We start from the raw sequence: 22,156 nt of genomic DNA on the forward strand, positions 1-22,156 counted from the left end.
TCCTGAAACATCCTGAAGCATTCAACCCCTGTTCCTTATCCACACCAGCTCTTCTTGATTCCCTGGCTTTCTGATTCAGCTGGGTCAGTCATGGAGCCTAAGGAGTTTGGGGGGGGGGGTCTTATCATCACTTTCCACTGGGGAGTTACTTTTTAATGACCTACTCATTTCTTTCCCCAACCACTAGGTTAATTGGCATGCCAAGAGAGCAAGCATGCAATGGCGCGGTGTGAGGTTTCATCCCTCTGCCACAACAGCTCAACCATTCCCCTACCCCTTTTCCTTCTTTGAACTATGCCCCTCCTATATCCGCATCCCCATCCTTCACCAGAGATTACTGATGGAAGGATCCATGCAACCATCCTCCCCCTCTGGATGGGAATGCCCATCTTTCCCTGCCACTCCATCAGTCACCTGAGCTGCTAATCAAACCTGAGTCAGCTGTGCTGTAGTAAGGAATTATCCCTCTATGCCACCAAGTGGTCACATCTCACAGGTGTGGAATAAGCATAGAAAGATATTGCATCATTCCTTGAAATCTCATTAGAGTTTGTGATATGGTTGAATTATATATACTATGCCTCATAATTGCTCATAATTTCTCATTATCTGGTTTCAAACCTTATAAATAAAATATGACCTGTAAATTATAGCACCATAGCTCTGATTTTACATGTATTTCTATTTCACTTGAGGTTATTCTCTTAAAGTCTTTTCAGTAATTCAGTTAATCTTACATCATGCCGTTACTTAGCATGGATCCATAGTAATACATCATCAATTATACTAAGAACACCTTTAAGCCCCTTAGTTATCTATATAACAGCACTTAGGAACTCTTCAGATCCTGAAGTAATATCAAATGGAAATCTTAGAAATCTATTAATTTCCACATGTGAATTAAAAGTTAAAAGTATGTATTTGGAATTTTCCTTGTCAAACATCAGGTGTGGCAGATCCTGCTTCTTCAACTGTATGAAGTGGATTATGCCCTTTTTTTATACCCTTTATTCACACCTTTTTTCCTCCTTCTTGCAGGTGACCTTCAAGAAAACCAGCTGTTCTTCATCAATTGCCAGGTCTGCAGACCTCCCCTGCTCTCCCCAACTTAGTCCAATAAGGGTTGGGACAAATCAGGAGATTAGGGCATCCTGGTTGCCAGCCAGACTACTTGCTAAAAGGAATTTTTTATGCCTTACCCTCATTCCTACCTCCCTGTGTTCTCCTTAGTGTATTCAAGGGCTTCTCCCATCTGTGGACCATACTTCCTTAATGCCCATCCTTCCCTGCCAGTGTCTCAGATGCCCAAATGCTAATCAAACCCAGGTCATCTAGACTATAGTTAGGATTTTAACCCCCTTTATTCAAGTTTTGTGTATATTTATACAAGTATGAGTTTTGCCTGGCATAACTGCAGTAACCTTGATGTTGACCTATGTGGCAGAAATTATTTGCAATCAACTGGAATAACAGAACAGACCAATTAATACAGCTTCATACTCTTTGAATAAAGTATCAGTATGAATATGTTCTGATCTACACTTTAACTGTATATTCATTTTATAATTTTCACCATATCAAGCTTCTGATAAGACAAACATACCAATACAAATGGTGTGCTGACAATCTCAATGATACAGAACAGAACTGAGTACAGGAACATGGAAGCAATACTAGGCAAGCAATAACAGGGACCATAAAAGGCCTAGCCATGTACACCTTTAAGTAGACACATTTAAAAGTTCTTGCCACCCTTTATAAGTAAATATGATTGTGCCCACCTCCCAAATCAAACAGATGCCTACCATGGTATAAATGTATGTCTACCCATCCAATCATTAAGATTAACCTTTAAGGTTGGCAAAGTAGCAAATTTAGGTCTCTATCATGAGTGTTTGTAGAGCCACTGGTTTTGTAAAGAAATGTTGGGGAAGTCAAACATGGCTGGATCTTTCGTGACTCAAAAAGTGAGACCCAGATCTCCTTGGAGTTGTGGTACACTGTTGAGAATAAGAAGAGTTGTGCTAATATATCAGGATAGTTGAATGATATAAGGCCTTTAATTTTTTTGTTTAAAAATCACTGGGACATTTTTGGTTGAGAAATATACTTGCATTTGTACATACCAAAGGGGTTACTGTATTGAAAAATGGGTCTAATAAGGGAACAGTATAGTGGTAAGATGACTTCTTTCAATCTTGAAGATTTTCCCTTAGAAATTAACTGAACTAGATAGAAAGGTTTCCCTGACTATGGTGTAGACATGATTATTGAATTAGAGATAGTTGCCCACATAATTACCCAAGTCTTTAATGAGGTGGAAACATATTTTTTTACTGAACTCTCCTTTGTTACACTTTTTTGCATTTAGCTTGAGACTGTTTTCAGTACACTATATCCAAAGGCAAAGACAAGTTCATTTACAACTTGTCAAACAATGCCATTGCAGATTGTCATGCAATGATTTTATATAGCACATTGAATAAGTATGTTCAGACAACTTACTACATTAAACTTCATCTAAGTGATGATAAAACCTAGATTTATGCAAGAGAAGAAAGCAAAGTCTGCATGTGCTATCATTATAGGTAGTGTTGGTAAAATGTACAGTGGGTATAGTATGTACAGATTTATAAGACAGCAATGTATTTGCTTAAAGACAATGATTAAAACAATGACAAGGAGGCATGAGAACTGGATGAATAGCAAATAGAGGACAGCGAATGAAAGAAGTATAACTACTGATGAAACACATGTGAACTGAAAACTTTTAACTAGTTGAATAGGTGCATCAGTCTGTTTTGTCTTTTATGGCCTCATGCATTGCAATAGTAGATTAGAGCTAGAAATGTCACTTGTTTAAAACTTCTGTGATGTTCCCAAAAATTTCCAAAGCTTAAAGGCTTTCTTTTATGCACATTGTGCCAGCCCCTTTCTCACAATTGCTGGATCCAAGAACTAGTAAGGTGTTTGTAATATGGTGCCTCCTACTGATCACAGTACCAAAGTTAAACTATAACTGTTGTGTAATATCCATCCTGCCCCCAAGTTCCTTGTCTCTCCAAATTTTGTCATGCCCAGTAAGGAAAAAACAAATCTGTGTTTAGTGTTTGCCCCATTTCTCAACTGAGAAAATAATCTGCTGAGATTCTTAGATCCTGATTTTGATCTCAATCAAGTGTTGTCACAAATATACTCTTTCTGGGATTGCAGTTTTCTCAATAAACTCTCTGAATGACATACTCTTGCATCGCAAGAAAATACTTTTTTTCATGTAGTATATTTATTTGTAACCCGTTACAAGAAATTAACATACAAACTTTTTGGATTATGAGAACCGCAGTAAATCTATGATTAGTGCCAAAAGCTCATGCTCCAATATAACTTAATGCAATGCACAAGAGATCAAATTTTCTTCTCTCTTTCCACATACATTTATCACTTTAGCGATTCATTTTGTAGGACATACCTCTCTTCAGAGTAGAACTGATGTCACAGTTAGTATATGTCAGCAACAATAGTCTAATATAAGTATGTGTTTATTTATTTAATTGCAGAAACTAAAGTCATATATACTGACATTGGAAACTTACTGGCATTGTCCATAAATAAAAAAAATAGTCATCCCTAATTTATGTGACTTCAAATGATACTGCCTCACTTATATGCAGCCTTTTGATTCTCTTGAATACATATGTTCTGTTTATTCAGTTATCATACAATAGCTGCAGTACTTTGGAAATATTTCTAGTAATACTGCCCTTGTAGGCACAGTGCCACCATCTACACATTTACTGCCATGTCATTTCACCTTTATGTATAGCATTCTTACACTGTTAAGCAGATAAAGGGTTTATAAAGATGATGACACATGGATATTTCCCTTCTGCTACTCTTAGCCTATCTCTTCAAATTAACTGTCTTTCTTTAATGCAAGAGATTTGGATTAGCAGACATGACTTTGCCTTCAACTTCTCCATGCAATTTGAGGTTTCATGACACATCTACAGCAATGGATGCATTCATATTTTCTTGGAAATCCAGTCATTGCTTTATATTGCAGGTTTTTTAATAATGAAAGAATTTATAAAAGTTTAAACTCGCAAAAAAAAGACACTTGCATTAATCAGTTATATGAAGGAAGAAAAAAATAATTGCTTTGCAAAATTATCTGTTTATCATTTTTCTAGCTTTTTTGCATGAAGAGAAGGAGACCAAAGAATGGATATCGGGGGTCTAGAAACTGTGGTGGCCAATTCTGCTTATATTACAGCAAGAGGTAGTTTTGATGGGAGTTACAGCTCTCAATCTACGAGAGACAAACGATTTCGAAACAAACTGCAACTTCCACACATAACTAAGTGTGAGCATTTAAAGGAGAACATTGACTCTAGCTTTGACAGTATATGTATCAAACAACCAATAGGGAAACGACTTTTCCAGCAATATCTAGAAAATGTGGTGGAGTACAAACCTGTAGTGGAAATCTGGAAGGACACTGAGGATTATAATATTGCTGAGGACAAAGATCGTTTAATGAAAGCACAGAAAATTATTAGCAAGTACTTAAACTCCAATACAGAACTTTTCTGTAGTTTTTTGGAAGAGAAAACAATTATCAGAGTAAAAGAAGATCACCAACATGTCAGGGATGATCTCTTTGGAGAGTTGTACCAGTCAGTTCTAAATTTTCTAATGGACACTCCCTTTCTGAATTATAAGGACAGCATGTACTTCATGAGATTCCTGCAGTGGAAATGGCTGGAAGCTCAGCCTGTAGGACAGGAGTGGTTTCTTGAGTTCCGGATCTTGGGAAAAGGGGGATTTGGGGAAGTGTCAGCTTGCCAAATGAGAGCCACAGGAAAGATGTATGCCTGTAAGAAACTTAACAAGAAGAGACTGAAGAAGAGAAATGGATATGAAGTAAGATGCTATAAGTCAGAATGTGCTCTGTTTTTCTTTTTTCTTCTTTGAAGCAGTGGCATTAGGTATCTGAGTTATTGTTATCTGAGGATGGCAGAGTGTCATTTAATTGGATCATAAGGGTTTTAACTGTCAGTAGGATTGAAGCGTAGACTAAAATGACCTTCACTGAAACAGATGCAAAGAAAGATTAATGCAAAAATAGATACATTACCACTATAATTCTGTATATTATATATTGTATACTGAATCCTTATTTAATTAATAACTGCATGATTCCAACTGTTACTGCTGTTTTTATGTGTGATCAAGGTAAATGTGCAAGGCAGTCAATAGATACATTGTTTTTTATTACATATCAGCAGCAAAAAATACTGTACAAATTCAAATGTTTGCAATTTCAAGCATGTGCCACACCCATATGCTACAATGCAGATTATGATTTTTTTTGTATGGGGAAGTCCATGATATTTTTTTAGATGTCTATTCAAGGCTCAATGACTTTTCTGTGGTTTAAGCAAGGCTTGCTGTGTCAGAGCCTGATGACCTATTAGCTAGGTTATCCACTAAACAACATATCAGTCTGGAATTTTGTGGCAGAATGTGTGGTAGTTAATGCAGAGGGGTGCAATCTATTAAGAAGCTGTTTACTGTGGTGCAGAATTTGATTCTATCAGCTTCCATTTGCCTCCTGTGTGACATTGAATTAGTTACTTAACTAGACATTGTATTGGAACTATGTTCCTTAATGGTCTCCTGGGTCAGGTGCCTAGTGACTATCTATACTGAATACCATGCAAGTTTGAAAAAATAGCATTGACTACAAATAGATTTATTTTGCAACAAAAGCTATAAAATTCAGGCAATAAATACATACAGCACACACATAAATGATTATCTTATCTGAAAATGTCCCTCAAGGCAGATACATTTTATTTTTAATAACCATAGTAAAACACAGTTCTAAGTTATTTTAAAATATGCCATATGAGTGAGTTACACTGCATAAAACTCTTATTCTGTATCTCTCTTTCTCTGACAATTTATGTATTTATTTTTGCCTGTTAGCACCCACCCAAATTACCTCTAGCCTGTAGGAGATCATTAATTGCTCTCAGCCTTATTTTCTCTCAAAACGTAAAAGATCAGTATTGTGGTCTCCTTCCTGTCACATTAAAAGGATATAATTCTTATGTATTATTCCATAAACTCCAGATACTCCCTCTGTTACCCATTCCATGTATGTGGGATATAAATCCTTGCATAAACACACACACACACACACACACACACACACACACACACACACACACACACACACACACACACACACACACACACACACACACACACACACACTCTCAGTGGCAAATCTCTCTCTCAGTGTCTCCTTACTAGAATGTTTGCATATTAAAGTCTCTTGGCTTACGCTGGAAAACTATCATTCCCACCTGTGAGAAGGGAGACAGACATCTGCTGTAGCAACTCTACCCAGACAATCTCTTTACAAAACAAGTTCCCTTGTCTGCAGCACCACAGATGGGAATAATCCTTCTAAGCTGCCTTGCCACTGTGAAATCCCTGACAGTTTCATCCTGTTTTTACATTTGCTTTGTTCACTGCTTCTTGTAAAGCATGAAAACTGGAAGCATGACTGCAGGACCAACTTTTGGTCAGCTGATGCCCTAGGCAAAATGGTTCCACAGTACCTCCCCCTCACCACCTGGTGCCCCCATCCTGGCATACCTACACCATCCAGATTACTGGAAATGCACGCTTGCTAGAGCAGCACCCTAGCTGGCCACCTAGTTGGCCTTTGCCTAAGGCCGGTATGCATGACTGTAATAAGTGCTTTTACTCATTATTTTAAATTATAATTTTTTAACTGAATATGTGGGAATGGAAGATGGCATATTGATTAAGGTGTTTGTGTCACATTCAAGACATACAGGGTTTGATTATCACTATGTAGAAACTGGCTAGGCTTAAAATAGTCTACAAGGGCGGCAAGCCTAGTACACACCTGTGAACCTATGTGTTTTTATTATAAATAAGTTAGATAGGTTTCCTCACTCCGGGCTTCTGGTATCTTAGTGACAGTCTCCTGAGAAACATGTACAACTAAAAGTGATTTTCACAATAATGATCTTCTTCTCCTTTACACATTATTGGGGTATCGAATACAGAAAAAAAACTTTTTGGCTGTGAACATATCTGTGTTTTGCCTTTTCCTGTACCTATGGTAATAAGTTAGTGACTGTGATATTACAGTTACTCTCATAATAATAGACTCTGACATCATAACAGAGGATTATGAGTTCATGTAGTGAACAACATTTAGAGGGACATAAACACAAAATAAATCATAATGAAAAATATAGAGTATTTATCAAAATATACATAAATCGTAAAAAAAAAAAAAAAAAAATGTGAAAGCAAAGAGCAGAGTATCCGACACATGAAGTAGGTAAGAAAGTGTAAAAGCCTGCACTTTTACAAAGATATTGGCTTACTGTTGAAATTCTGAATCCGCTTCAGTCGACCGTTCAGAATGTCAACCCAAAATGCTGAATTCGGAATTTCAAAACAGCAACCAACATGAAAATGAATACATCGACATTAGTAGTTCGATGTATTCGACATAGCAGGAGGTGACATCACTCACCTCCTGCTATGCACATTAACGTACCGTTACACTCTACAGTTAATGGTATGTTAATTCCACTATTATGCAAGGGGGCATAACTCCCCTACACCCCCACACCCCCAGCACATTAAATATATGAACCCCAAAATCACACTAAAGTGAGGAAATGGGTTAATTCAATACTCCTTACTGAACTGCGATCTCTCTGCACAATGTTGAACCCAAATACTCAAACTACACTACCCATTCACTGTAGTGTAGTTAATACATTTTGGTTCGACATTCTGCTGACTTGAAAATGGCCATTCGACCACATTACAGTCGACCAATGCAGTTTCAAGGTTTTCAATGTAAACCATCTGTAATATGATTGCAACTAGAAAAACTAACTTAAATCACATAAAATAAATTAATTCACCCTAATAAGTGTGAGTGATTTAGGATGTACCTGTATTACCCAGACATAAAGAGAGTGACACGTGTTACAACTTGTTTTTATTGTAGGACAGAGTGCCGGTAATCTTTATTTCTGTTCAAGCTTGTTGCATATCTTAGCAGCTTCACTCTAATGATTCCATCCTGAAACATGGAATTTGTCTGTGAAACTTAGACTTTGATTTTACAATTGGTTATGATCTTATTATATTTAGAACCCTAATACTGCTCAGAATTCTTGTAATGTATTAGTCATTAGTGATAAATCTTTAGCTCAAATGATGCAAACAGGTCTGCTTGTCCAAATCTATTCTACTACAATTTTCTATCTGAGGTACTCTGAGGGGAGGTACAGCTGTCTAGCAACCCTCTTGTTCAATATAACCTAGCTCATACATTGCTTATTGATTCATACTCATATTATAAATATTGTATTGAATTATTTTTTATTAAGTCTAAAAATGGTCCATTGTGATCAGTATAATGCCCCAAGTAAATAAATAACACCAGCTTTCTCATTAATTTTGTTTTCCTATTGATGCTTGTAATAATTTATAGCATTTTATTTAAATTACTTGATAAGAAAGTCAAATTAGAATTCATTTTCTAAGACAGCATCAAGAAGTGTTATATATTTATCGATTTGTTAACCAGGTTGGCCCACTGGACACATAGCCTCTTTTCAGAGGTGACTTGGGAATAATGTCTGGTTAAGTGACTTACACAAGTTCACACAGTAGGCAAACGTGGCTGAGGGAATCAAACTCTGCACTACAGGAACTACAGATCACAGCCTTTATCCTCTATGCCAATTTTCATCACATGTGTAAATTAATGCTCCATGGAGGTAATAAGCAAATCTGGATTATGTAGAGAAGAGACTGGTGTATACCCATAATGCAAGCATTTTCTTTTGAAGAAGTTTAAGAAGGACCTGAGTTTGACAAATGGACTGAAAACAGTTAAATCTAAACTCAAGTACTGAGTATACCATAGTTATGAAGTAGAATAGTGCTGTGTGCTTAGTGTATTGCGTTAACCTGCTGCCATGCATGAGGTTCCTCTTAACACACAGTGATTTTGGTACACTGTAAGATGAGGCATTCAGTAACTCCACAGCCATAATGACATTAAAGTGAATGGTTGCTGCAGGTAGTAAGGGCACCACAGGTTTTTAAAAGACATAAAAATCACCAGTGGGTAATGGCAGGTTTAAGGAAGCAAAGTTCAGTTGGTTTGTAACCTCATACAGTTGCATGGTTGGCCACAACAGAAGAAAAAAAAAAACATGAAAATGTGATGACTGCAAAATGTTTTTTCGAATCCATTACCAGTTGTAGGAAAATATATTAACCACTAACTGTGTACTGTATAAAATGGCCCAAGCATTATTCCTTTTACTCAGTTATTGATTCTTCTGCCTTGTCTTGAGGCTGAACATATTTGTAGATTAATACTAAATGCTCTCAACCATTCAGAACATTCTAATACGAAAACATGCTAGAAAAAGACTTCTATTAGTCATTGGTGTTGCATCTACTTTAATGTTTCTGGTCTTTGGATCAGTTTCAGAGCAATCCCAAACACACAAAAGCGCACTGAAAATGGCCTTAGGATAAAATGTAACAACTGAGTCAGCATTCTGTGAAGGCTATTTAGATTATATTAACTTTAGCATCACCCAGTTTCCATATGACATTTATAAAGAAAGGAAGTGGAAGTAGGCTATGCAGAAAGTCTCATGGAACACTTAGATTGACTGACAGACTGGAATAGATGGTATTATCTAGTCTTACAAAGTGATATCTCCCTTTAAAGTATCTGATGGACCATAGAGCGATATCAGGAGATAGTCCAATGGCTGTGAACATGCTTAGAATGAGTTGACTGGTGACTGTCAAATGCATTTGATAAGTCAAGGAACAAAACTGCTAGCAGCATTGCTGCAGTTAGGTTCACCACATACGTATTCTGTTACATCAAAGAGTACTCTGCCAGTGCCCCAAAAATAATTTAATCCACGTTGAAAGCTGTAATTTAGGTTGTAGCAACATTGTGGGGAACTTGAGAGCACAGATATTTTCCCAAATTGCCAAAAGAGAACAAAGAAAGTAACTAGGATGATAGTTGTTGTGTTCAGCTGAGGGACCACCATTATGAAAAAGGATTTTAATTTTCCATATCTTGGAAATTAATACTAAACTTAAAATTTATTAAAATGTAGTTCATCTTAAGCAGGAAATTCAAATCTGTAGCTATCCCCATGAGGAAAAAAGTATTACATTATGTTATCTGATAAACTTGTACCTTTCAGCAACATTTTATAACCTTAGCTCTTAATTCCATTTATTTATAAATATGTAACAGCAAAGAAAATATCACCGGCTACCTGATGAAGACCTGGCTCACACAAACCAATCAGATATAAAGAAAAACAGGCCGAGCCAGTCACCACGGCTGATATAAATCCACGTTAATTGTAGAGACAAAAGGTAAGCGCTTTCACGATCCTCTCGACCGCTTCATCAGACTCAAATAAAATCCTTTCATACACCTACATTTATACATTCAATATTCAATTAAAACATTAATTAAAAACATCAATTATTCAATTATGCATGCTAAAACTTCATATAAGAACTTCATTTAAAAAATAGTAAAAAGTATAGCAAAAAATACATTTGTCTGATAATAACTCATTAATGCTTAAGTGTCCTAGCTTTTAAAAAGGGTTTTAGGGACACTGCTTCATTAATCCCTGGAGAGGTATGTGCATTCAATCTGAGTATCTATCTTTGCTCTGCAAGCTCAGTCCTGTTTTTTATGTCCCCACCCCTCATTCCTTCCTGCAGAATCTCTACAACAATAAATTTAAAGGAATGCTGTCTTCCCTTAGTTTCTACACGCTTAAAAAGAGCATTTGTTTCCTTTTTATCAAAAATATCTTTGTAGCGCTCCTGTATGCATTTCTTTAGCATACAATTAGTCTTTCTTACATAGTAAGCATTGCATATTATGCAGAAAGCAAAATACACTATATTTTTTGTTCTGCAGTCAGCATACTGCCTAGCTTGAAATTCAAAGTGCAGATCAGGGTGGATATATGTGGTACATGAATGAATATACCTGCATGCTGAACAGTTCCTGCACATGTAAGTGCCTTTTCTTTCAGATAAATTGTTCAGTCTATTATTCTTGTTGCCATAGCACAGTTGACGTTTAAGAGACCTCTTATTTTTAAAAGCAAAACTAGGTGCATCTTCTATAAAACCATCCAGGTCTCAAATAGTTTTCAAGATGTTCCAATTTCTTTTAAATACTTCACAAACATACTAATGTCACTGCTAAAAGTAAGGGGGAATCTAAGTTTACCATCATTACTGCCATTCACCTGTGGTGTATTATTGGCTCCCTCAGAAAAAAAGGGTCTACCTCTGGTGTTTCTTTCTCTCTTCATTTCAACTACATATTTATCATACATATCACCAGGATATCCTCTCTCTAAAAACTCTTCTTTAAGCTTATCTAATGCTGACTTAAGCTGTTACTCATCATTATGTAGTCTCATCAGCCTAAAGATTTGCCCTTTCACTACATTTTTGCCTACAAATTTCGGATGCATGCTGTCTTTATGTAGCAAAGCATTTTTCCTCATGGGTTTCCTGTGAATACTTGTCTGAATCCCTAGAATATCTGATTTCCTTAGTTTGACATCAAGGAATTCTATCTCTATCTGTGAAAATGTAACGGTAAATTTCAAGAAAGAGGTAGTGCCATGCAGATATTCAATAAATGAAATAAGTTCATTTTGCGTACCTTTCCATAGAAAAAACATGTCATCAACAAAACGAGTGTACCAAATTAAGTTGTTGCTAAATTCCTCTTTCTCCAGGAATGATTCACATTCCCATTGAACCAACACAAGATTGGCGTAGCTGTTGGCACACAGAGTGCCCATTGCCACGCCAATCTTTTGAAGGTACATCATGTCTCCATAACTAAATAGGTTATTTTCTAGGATAATCTCAAGTAGAGAGCATATCAACCTGATCTTTTCATTGGTAAAAACACATTTTGAAGTAGGCTTCTGATGTTTTCAACACCCCAGGCATCGGGTATGACTGTAAATAGAGAGACTATATCTAGTGTAACAAAATAAAATGTTTCAGTTAGGTCTTTAGTCTTGCTATATAGTAACTCTAGAAACATTCTAGTGTCTTTCAACACACTACTACATGTCTCTAGCACAGGATGCAGACATTTTTCTACATAAATAGACAGGGGCTCTGTAGCCCACCCCTTGCCTGAGACTATAGGTCTCATAGGTGGAGTCCTCAAGTTCTTATGTACTTTAGGTAATCCATATATAGCTGGAAATACTGGATTTTCAATAGTAAAGTACTTAAACAGATCTTCTCTAATCATCCCATTAACTAAAAGATCAAACAACATAACAGAGATTCTATCTATTATTTCCTTAGCTTGTATTCAGGTTGTTACCTGATATGTATTCTCTTCCTCTAACAGTAATCTAATTTGTGTCATATATTGATCTTTGTCCAACACCACAATGCCTCCACCTTTATCTGCTGAACTTATTTCAATAGACTCTAAGGTTCTCAATTCAGATAGTGCCTCATTCTCTGTTTTACTTAGATTATACCGCTTAACTACAGTACCTTCATCAAAGATTTTTCTAATTTCATTCTCACAGACAGAAACAAATGTGTCCACTATCGGATGTGTTTTAGGTACAAAAGTACTTGGTTTAGTGAAGGTATGCATCACATTATCAGTATTTTTAAATAGTCTTAAGAGTCAACGTTCTAGCGAACATTCTTAACTCCTGTAGGATATCAACCATATCCATCTTTTGCGATGGAATAAAAGATAAGCCTTTACTTAACACAGAGGTTTGTGTAGAAGTCAATGGCATGCTAGAGATATTTATGACCAAACTTTTACAATTATGCTCCGTGTTACCCTCTGTTGTGCAGCTAAACTTTTGGATTTCTCCAGGGTTTTCCCTCTCCTTCCTCGACTTCTCGATCTCTCTTTTATTGGTAGTGCCTCTTGTAGTTGAAATGGCACTAACAAAGTTCCTTTCTGCTGACCCATAACCTCCGAAAAAGAAGTAGCTTGACCGGTACAGTTGGATGTACTACTTTGTACTTTACAAATGGCACTCGTTGTTTGGGTATTTTTGGTAATTTCTAACATTAACTCAGGTAGGACAGCGCCGCCCATGGCATTATCGGTTATGCTCACTTCCTCCTTCACTTCCCTGCTCGTCGTTTGCCGATGCATGATAGGCTGTTCAATCACCTGGTCTCCATTTGTGGGGTTTTGCCTCGGCCAGGCAAAAACCCTCCCACTTTGGAAATCGGTCATGTCCCTTTGCAACTTTTTTAATTTGCCATTTTGTAGGCGCTTATCATATCCAGCAATCTGGTCATGTAGACCATCTATTCTGTCAAGTAAAACATCTGCTGGATAAGTGTTCTGCAAACGCATATGCAACCCTTTGAGCTCATTCATTAATGCTCTCTCCTGCGGCAAGAAAAAAATCTATCAACTACCTTATATAGTCATAGCTCAATTGTAAGTTCATTTGTTGCCACTTTTTCAGTAATTCAGGGAAAACTTCCTCATAACTTGGCATAGTTAGAACACGTAGACCTCTAAGCACTATTTTATACCGCAGTGAAGCCTCGAGGTGTAGTCCCTGCCATTGTAGACGTTTACATTTATACAGCTTATTTTCATAGTCTCTAAACTGTTCATTAAAGTGTCTTTGCAGGTTCATTAAAGTGTCTTTGCAGATTCTCATCAGCGTTCGATGCACTACAAACAGGGAAAACAGGTTGATCCACCAGGGGATTGCCTTCCATACACAAAATCTGATCCAAATTATCAGCTTGTAGGCGAAGTGCAGCATTACCTACGGCAGTACTCATGTCAGAGCCTTCAGCCATGCTCAGGTCTGGTGAATAAAACAGTCCCCTGGTGGATCAACCTATTTTCCCTGTTTGTAGTGCACCGAACACTGATGAGGGCAAATCCTTTGTCTGATGGGACTACATAATGATGAGTCACTGCTTAAGGCAGCATTAGATAAGTTAAAGAAGAGTTTTTAGAGAGAGGATATCCTGGTGATATGTATGATAAATATGTAGTTGAAATGAAGAGAGAAAGAAACACCGGAGGTAGACCCTTTTTTTCTGAGGGAGCCAATAATACACCACAGGTGAATGGCAGTAATGATGGTAAACTTAGATTCCCCCTTACTTTTAGCAGTGACATTAGTATTTTTGTGAAGTATTTAAAAGAAATTGGAACATCTTGAAAACTATTAGAGACCTGGATAGTTTTATAGAAGATGTACCTAGTTTTGCTTTTAAAAATAAAAGGTCTCTTAAACGTCAACTGTGCTATGGCAACAAGAATAATAGACTGAACAATTTATCTGAAAGAAAAGGCACTTATATGTGCAGGAACTGTTCAGCATGCAGGTATATTCATTCATGTACCACATATATCCACCCTGATCTGCACTTTGAATTTCAAGCTAGGCAGTATGCTGACTGCAGAACAAAAAATATAGTGTATTTTGCTTTCTGCATAATATGCAATGCTTACTATGTAAGAAAGAATAATCGTATGCTAAATGAATGCATACAGGAGCACTACAGAGATATTTTCGATAAAAAGGAAACAAATGCTCTTTTTAAGCGTGTAGAAACTAAGGGAAGACAGCATTCTTTTAAATTTATTGTTGTAGTGATTCTGCAGGAAGGAATGAGGGGTGGGGACATAAAAAGCAGGACTGAGCTTGCAGAGCAAAGATAGATACTCAGATTGAATGCACATACCTCTCCAGGGATTAATGAGACAGTGTCCCTAAAACCCTTTTTAAAAGCTAGGACACTTCAGCATTAATGAGCTATAAGACAAATGTATTTTTTGCTATACTTTTTACTATTTTTTAAATGAAGTTCTTATATGAAGTTTTAGCATGCATAATTAAATAATTAATGTTCTTAATGTTTTAATTGATTATTGAATGTATAAAAGTAGGTGTATGAAAGGATTTTATTTGAGTCTGATGAAGCGGTTGAGAGGATCGTGAAAGCGCTTACATTTTGTCTCTACAATTAAAGTGGATTTATATCAGCCGTGGTGACTGGCTCAGCCTGTTTTTCTTTATATCTATTTATAAATATGTGCATGCCCTACACATATCCTGTTACTATTCTTTCAGTGTTTCTATATATATATATATATATATATATATATATATATATACTAATGCCTGCATATTAATTAGGCATAAATGTTGAATCTGTTGAACGAATTCACAGATTCGACATTTATGTTGAATATTAAACGTGACATCAGTGTAGGTACAAACGTAAGTTAAATTCTTACACTGCCATTCACGTTTTAGCAGGGTGCAACCTCCTGCACCCCCACACCCCATGCAAACTTTATATTCCAACTCTGAGATCGCACTACAGCGAGGAAAGGGATACATTTCCCAATCTGCACTGTACCACGATCTCTATGCATAATATGGAGTACATATCAGTGAATGCACAGTTGCATTCGCTGATATTTACTCTTCCTCTCATAATGTTCGGCAACATGGAAATCAGCCCACTGCCATTTGTCATTTCCGGGTTCTCCAAACCCACCTTCAGCATCTTAATATTAAATATACGGGTCTCCTTCTGTTTGTCGAAAACACAGTTTCTCGACAAACAGAAGGTCGAACCCACTTAAGCGAAGGTGTACTACATCGGAAGTGCACTTTCCCAAAAGCCGATTTGCCAAAGCACATTACAGTGAGGATAAGGAAATATATCCTTTTCCCTACTGTAGTGCGATCTCAGAGTTAGTATATTTAAATAGGGGTGTGTGAGTGGTGCAGGGGGGCTTGCCCTCCTGCAAAATAGTGTTTGTAGTAGGTTTTTCTTCCCAGTTTGGTGAATCAGCTTTAGCAAAAGTGCACTTTTCATGTAGTACACTTTCGCGGAAGTGGGTTTTACTTTTCTTTTTCAAGATTGTGAAATTTCGATAACACACACACACATATATATATATATATGGTTCTACCTGACATAGCCGAAACCACACAACACCGACAACCACATCACCGACACCACATAACAAACACGAAACCCCATACACTGCACACACCACAATAACAATTATTAAAAACAAAACACATCCCCATTCCACAAACCACACACACACACACACACACATATATATATATATATATATATATATATATATATATATATGTATTGCAGAAATATAACTTTTCCCAGTTGTTGTCTACCTTCTCTTTCTATGCATTTTGCTGGGTGGCCTCTTGTATTTCCTTTCCCATTATTGTGCACCATGGTTTGGATGGGATGTTTAGACCTGAGCACATAGCCACATACTGGGTATGTCACAAATCCAAACATGCTTGCGGTTTTCTTCTAACATGTTAAGAGAACAGAAATCAACACAATGTATCTGTGAAGTAGTGATGAGTGACTTTCATGCTGTACACCGTCTAAATTCTGTCTAAAAGTAATCAGCTGTACTATGTATTTGTAGGAGGCATGCACATATCACAGATGAAACATGGACAGCATTTCCCAGTGACTAGGTTATGGTAGAGGAGTGATCGCAGATGCAAAAATGGGCAGGAAAGAAACAAGTTTGAAGTTATATTCAAGTGAATAATACTATCCAACAGAGTGGGCATTGCTTGCGAATGCTGTACCATGCAGGGGCAAATGGGCATTGTCATTTCTTCTTGGAAGACTGGTAATCTGCAGTAACACCAACACTGGAGGGTATTATTTCTCTTTGAAAATGGGCGACCCCATAGCTTCACTTTGTACATATTTACTATAAAAATATTAAAGTATTTTTTTCTGTTTTGAAGATGAATAATTGCTGTTCTGATGTTAACATAATTTATGTTTGAATCCTGTACCAGCAGCTGCTGTGTGAACTTGACCTAGGAAATACTTGTAATAAGTATGTTAATAGATTAATTCTGAGGCTTACATGGCTATTTGTAAATAGTAACATGCTTACCATTCAGCTCGGCCTATATGCTGTATAACTAATGATACTGCAATATGCTGTTCCTACACACGTGCAGATAGTCACTATTTATATTGAACTGAACCAAAACATTTATTTTTTCAATATGTTTAATAATTGTTCCTTATAAATCTTTTTGACTGTAATCCAGGTTGTGGCTGAAAAAGGTCTTCAGAACAGCTCATCTACCTGGTTAACAAATAATTAATTAACTAATAAATACATAAATAAATAAATAAATAAATAAACAGTATATGTTGAAGTAGAATTGCAAACTGAATGTGTCTAGCACTGCTAAACATATCTTTGTATGTTTTTTCAGATAAACAAGATAAGGTATTTTAATCCTAAAATGATAGGCATGGAATGTTTAGATGACATAAAAGGGAGTGTTATTTATATTTCTTTGTTATTGGGTTGCTTTTCATATTACCACATTTCTTTGAGATTTTTCAGTGAACAGTGAAGGTTTTTCTTATTTTCTATATTCCATTTTCTACAACAAAGTAAAATTTCCTGTGATGGAAAATAAAAAAAAAAACAAAAAAACAAAAAAAGAGTAACCTGTCATTTTGTTTTAGATTAGTGGAGGGGATGATGGTAGAGCAGGATCCTGATGGTGGGTGTCAAATTCAAGCGAGAAAGTTCACAAGAGAACGAGTGCATTGGCCAAGAGGAGCAGAACCATAGTCATGGGAAACTTTATCATTCAACAATGAGCTGGAAGTACCCCCCCTCCGTTGAAAGTGATAGGAAGAGCCGTATTATCTCTGGTGAAAGCTGGATATGACCAGAGTATGAAAGGCGTGGTACAGAGAGGGAAAGATCTTACTCAAATCATCATTAACAAAGAGGATATGATGGGGCAGAAGTAGTGAGGAAATACATGTAGGACAGACAAATGATGCAACAGAGTAATTTACACTCAGTCTGTTGGGAAACAGGCATCATTTGTAAAGATATGAGCCACTGAGAACACCAGACGATCTCGATACATGTGGTGGAAAAGAAACACTATAAGCATACAAAAAGGACAGAGTAGTAGTCTCACACAGTATTACACAAAATAGGTGAGGATGCATATAAGTGCCAAAGGAGGTAGTGTAAAGAGTCACGGCACTCAGTTGCTGCATGTGTCACACAAAAAATATATAGCTAATGTGAAAGACTAGTCAACAGGTGCCATGCAAGATGGACAGTTTATTGATTCCAAGAAGGGAGAAGAAAGGAGAATACAGGAAATATCAAGGAGGGGGGGCAGCAAACAGAGAAGCACAAAGTGGGAACAAAGAAAGTTAAGCAGAGTTGGACAGTAGGTGGTGTACGTATTCTGATTTTATGTATATGTAGGCAGAAAGGAAGAGTGGAAGGAAGCCACGGAGGTGAAGAAAGGAGGAAGGTGGACACATAAACACACATGTAAAAGCACAGATTAGCAGGGATGGATGGATAAGCAGAAAGGATGTGAAAGCAATGGAGATATGGGATACACATAAATAAACAAAATGAGGATAGACAATGTAGAACAACAGGGTGAGGAATGGGCAGTGTATCAGCTGCTGCCCAAATTAGAAGAACATTATTATCACTTAATTAATGAAGTCCCTAGTTCCAGAAGACCAGTAAGATGGCCCACACATGCCTCTGGTGTCTTTGATAGCATTGATCAGCTGGCATAGTGAGTCCAATACCTGCTGCAGGAGGAGTTGATGTGTGGTGACACTGCATACCATCTATTGGTCAACCACTGCCTGCACCATAAGCTCCAGCTCTGTCTGAGCCAGGGCAGGGAACTGGGTCAGGCTAGCTGCCTCAGATGGGCCAGTTTACCCCATCAAGGCACTCACACCCCCACTTACTTGCCTTAGCCACAGCCTTGATTAGGGGTGTCAGCAATCAGTGAACAATGTTTCTGTGGCTCAGATGGACCATTGCGATTTAAAGAAGCAAGGCAGAAAATGAAGAGACATTAGTGATAATGACCCATAGATGATACACCATACATAATACAAGTACAGAAATAGGGCATCATTAACACTGTTATTGGTCTTTTCTGCCTCCTGTGGCAGCTGGCAGTGAAAGGCATATGCAATCCATAATATATCACATCCGTCCTCCTGAGTTCAATTTGGACCTTTGGTATTTTCTAGAAATAAAAACACTCCTCCCACGAGTCCTGGTAATATCCTTGGTTGCCTGCTGAAAAGCATGAATTCAAACTTAACAAAATCCCTCCTTCAACTCTTCATCCTGAGTCTCTCCACTAGTTATGCCCCCGATCAGTGGAAAATGGAAGTTGTGGCTTCTTTGCATAAACCTGGTCTCTCTACTGACCCTTGGAATTTCAGGTCTCTTTGTCTCACTGGCATTATTTGCAAGGCTATGAAATGCATTTTAGCTCAACTAATGCATAATGATATAGTTAACCTTTTATCCCTAGTTATACACCAGTTCAGCTTTGTAAATGGCAGACCATGCCTACTCAGCCTGGCTGAGTTCTTTGAAAGGGTTACTGAGGCCATGGATGAGGGGGCATACAGTCCATTCCCCTTATCTGGACCTTTCCAAGGCCTCTGACAATATCCTCCATGCAGTGATTATTGACTATCTCCCAGCTCAACATTAACTCATATCTAGTTTTCTGGATTATGAATTGGCTGTCTGAGAAAACTTAAGGTCCGTAGTGTTTGCTCAAGGCAGAAGAGTGCAACAGTGCTGTTCCTCAGGACTGTGTCCTGATTCCCCTCCTCCAGGGTGTATATTTCTGTAAAATAAAAATAAGCATCAAGGGACTATGACTGACCAAGTTTCTGATGATTGCAAGCTGAGATATTATCAAATCCTTTTCTGATACTCAAATTCTCCAGCAAGGGCTAGACCAAACAAATGCTTGGTTCATTAATCACAGGCTTATCCTCAACATCATGAAATACAGCATAGTTTCCTTTGGTAAATGTAGCATCAATACTGCTTACCATATAGATAACATTCCACTTAAATCTGACACATTCCTCAAGGAAATGGGTATGTATGCTGATAACTGACTCTCCTTTCACCACCATACCTCTGTTGTGGTCAGAAAATCATTCAATCTTGCACAGCCTATTCTTTGTGGAATCTCCTCAAGGTCAAAAGACATTACAGTCCCACTTTGTTCATCTGTTATTAGACCCATTGATGAATATAAAGCATCCTTCAGCATGTACCTTTTGAAGTACCCACACCAGTTTTAGTGACCCCGATGTTTCCTCATCAAAAAGTTTGCAGGTCTCAGTACCCTAACCTACTTAGTGTTGTCCATATTCCTGTTGAGTAATGTCTGCATAGCTTCTCATCTATGAATGACCCAGCACTCTTTGAAATTCTCCACTAAAATAAAACTTGAGGTAAAGCAAACACCTGTTTTAAAGACCTAACCCTACACTATCACATCAACAACACCAGATAGCTTGACAGATACCTAACTCAACATTTCTCCCATTTATGAAATAAGCTACCCTTATCTATCAAGCATATTACTTCCCTTACAACATTTTAAACCTGTCTGGGTGACTGAATTGCTGATCACAAATTATCACTGGGGATTTATAGAGAAGGTCTACTTAAATGGGACACTGTTAGTTCACAGCAGTACTGGGGAATGTGGCTGAGCTTCTTGATGGTCTCCTTTTGTTGTAACCTTAGTTCAGACCTATGAACATACAGATACAAATGGACACAAATTACAGTGGAAACTTACAGCTCCTCATATATGTGCAAGTAAGCAGAAGGTTTTGATGGTGCCCCAGACCCAGTGACTATACCACAATGTGCATGTGCTGTGAAGCAGAAGCAGGGCATGGTGCCCACACCTAGAACACTGATTATATTACCCAATGTAGGTACAATGGAGCTGAAGAAGCCACACTACCAGAAGGATGTGTAACAAAGTAGAAACATGACATGATAGCCTCAGCTCTCAGGGGTTCTGGCATGCCTCTGTCCTACAAAGCAATACTACAATCAGCACACAAGAAGTTATGCACATCAGTCAACCTAGTATATCCGGAGAGCTTTTAGAGGAAAACATTTTATTAGAAACACAGCTGTCAGAAAGAGGAGAAGAAGTTAATATTTACAGTATGATATACACTATAAAACTATAAAATGGCAACTACCTATTATACCTTTCTGGGCATTTCTGCCTCACCTCTACTTCTGGCATCTAGAGATCTTCAGAACTATGGTGTTACAGGCCATTGTTTTGGTGCCTGCACTGCAATGCTCACTAGTATGGGTTTGCCATTCACACTGGTCAGTTGCCTGGCAGGACATACAATGCATCTACTTTATGAAATGGACTCACACTTGGTCTCAACAACCTCTTCCTGAGCTAGTTGTGTAGTAGACATAGCATGGTTTTGTACTGCTTCTCACACACCAGGAAGGTGCTTGATGTGGGACACTAACATTGGTAACCATCTCCATGAAGCTACTAAAACAGAAAATGTCAGCCTAATAATCATGCCTTAGATAAGAATTTGAATCACTTTTAGCAGACCTTAGTGCTACAGTGTAGCATTACACATGTACATGTGCAGCCTGCTTGCATGAACGGGCATGCATGGCATGTTGGCAATGAGCAACAGAACATGTGTACTCTTTATGTCACTGATACAAGTCTGTGAAACATAACTATCCATTAACATGCTGAATCTAGTCTCATTAGTATATGTATGATGACTCTTGCAGTGGATCTGTCATGTTTCTTATTAAAATGGATAGCAAGCAAGTATCAGCCCTAAGTGAGGAGCTTGAAACACTGTCTGGCACCACAGAAGAAGCAATTTTACAGAATAGAGGCCATAGGAAGTACATAGAGGTCTGTAGACATAGCAAACAAAAGATGTTCCGAGGGGTGTAGTATGAATATATTTTTTTTTTTTTTGAGGGAATAGTCTATTTGATCTTCACAAAGACCTAATTAATAAAGTGAAGAATACAGAGTACAGAGTAAGGCTATGAAGTGGAAACCGGTGGACTGACTAGAATCAGAAATTGCAG

The 22,156-nt window shown here is 37.5% G+C and overlaps 1 protein-coding gene across 1 annotated transcript in view; it reads left to right on the forward strand.

Annotated features, from left to right (window-relative positions):
• Window positions 1-4,221: 4,221 nt before the first annotated feature.
• Window positions 4,222-22,156, forward strand: part of LOC122802868 (rhodopsin kinase GRK1-like) — a 506,474-nt gene continuing 488,539 nt past the window's right edge. The window contains exon 1 of the mRNA XM_044072666.1: window positions 4,222-4,923. Coding sequence (XP_043928601.1) covers window positions 4,222-4,923 — 702 coding nt within the window. The remainder of the gene's footprint in view (window positions 4,924-22,156) is intronic.

Source organism: Protopterus annectens, chromosome 5.part0 (assembly GCF_019279795.1).
Source record: "Protopterus annectens isolate FY-2018-M chromosome 5.part0, PAN1.0, whole genome shotgun sequence".
Taxonomy (NCBI): Eukaryota; Metazoa; Chordata; order Ceratodontiformes; family Protopteridae; genus Protopterus; species Protopterus annectens.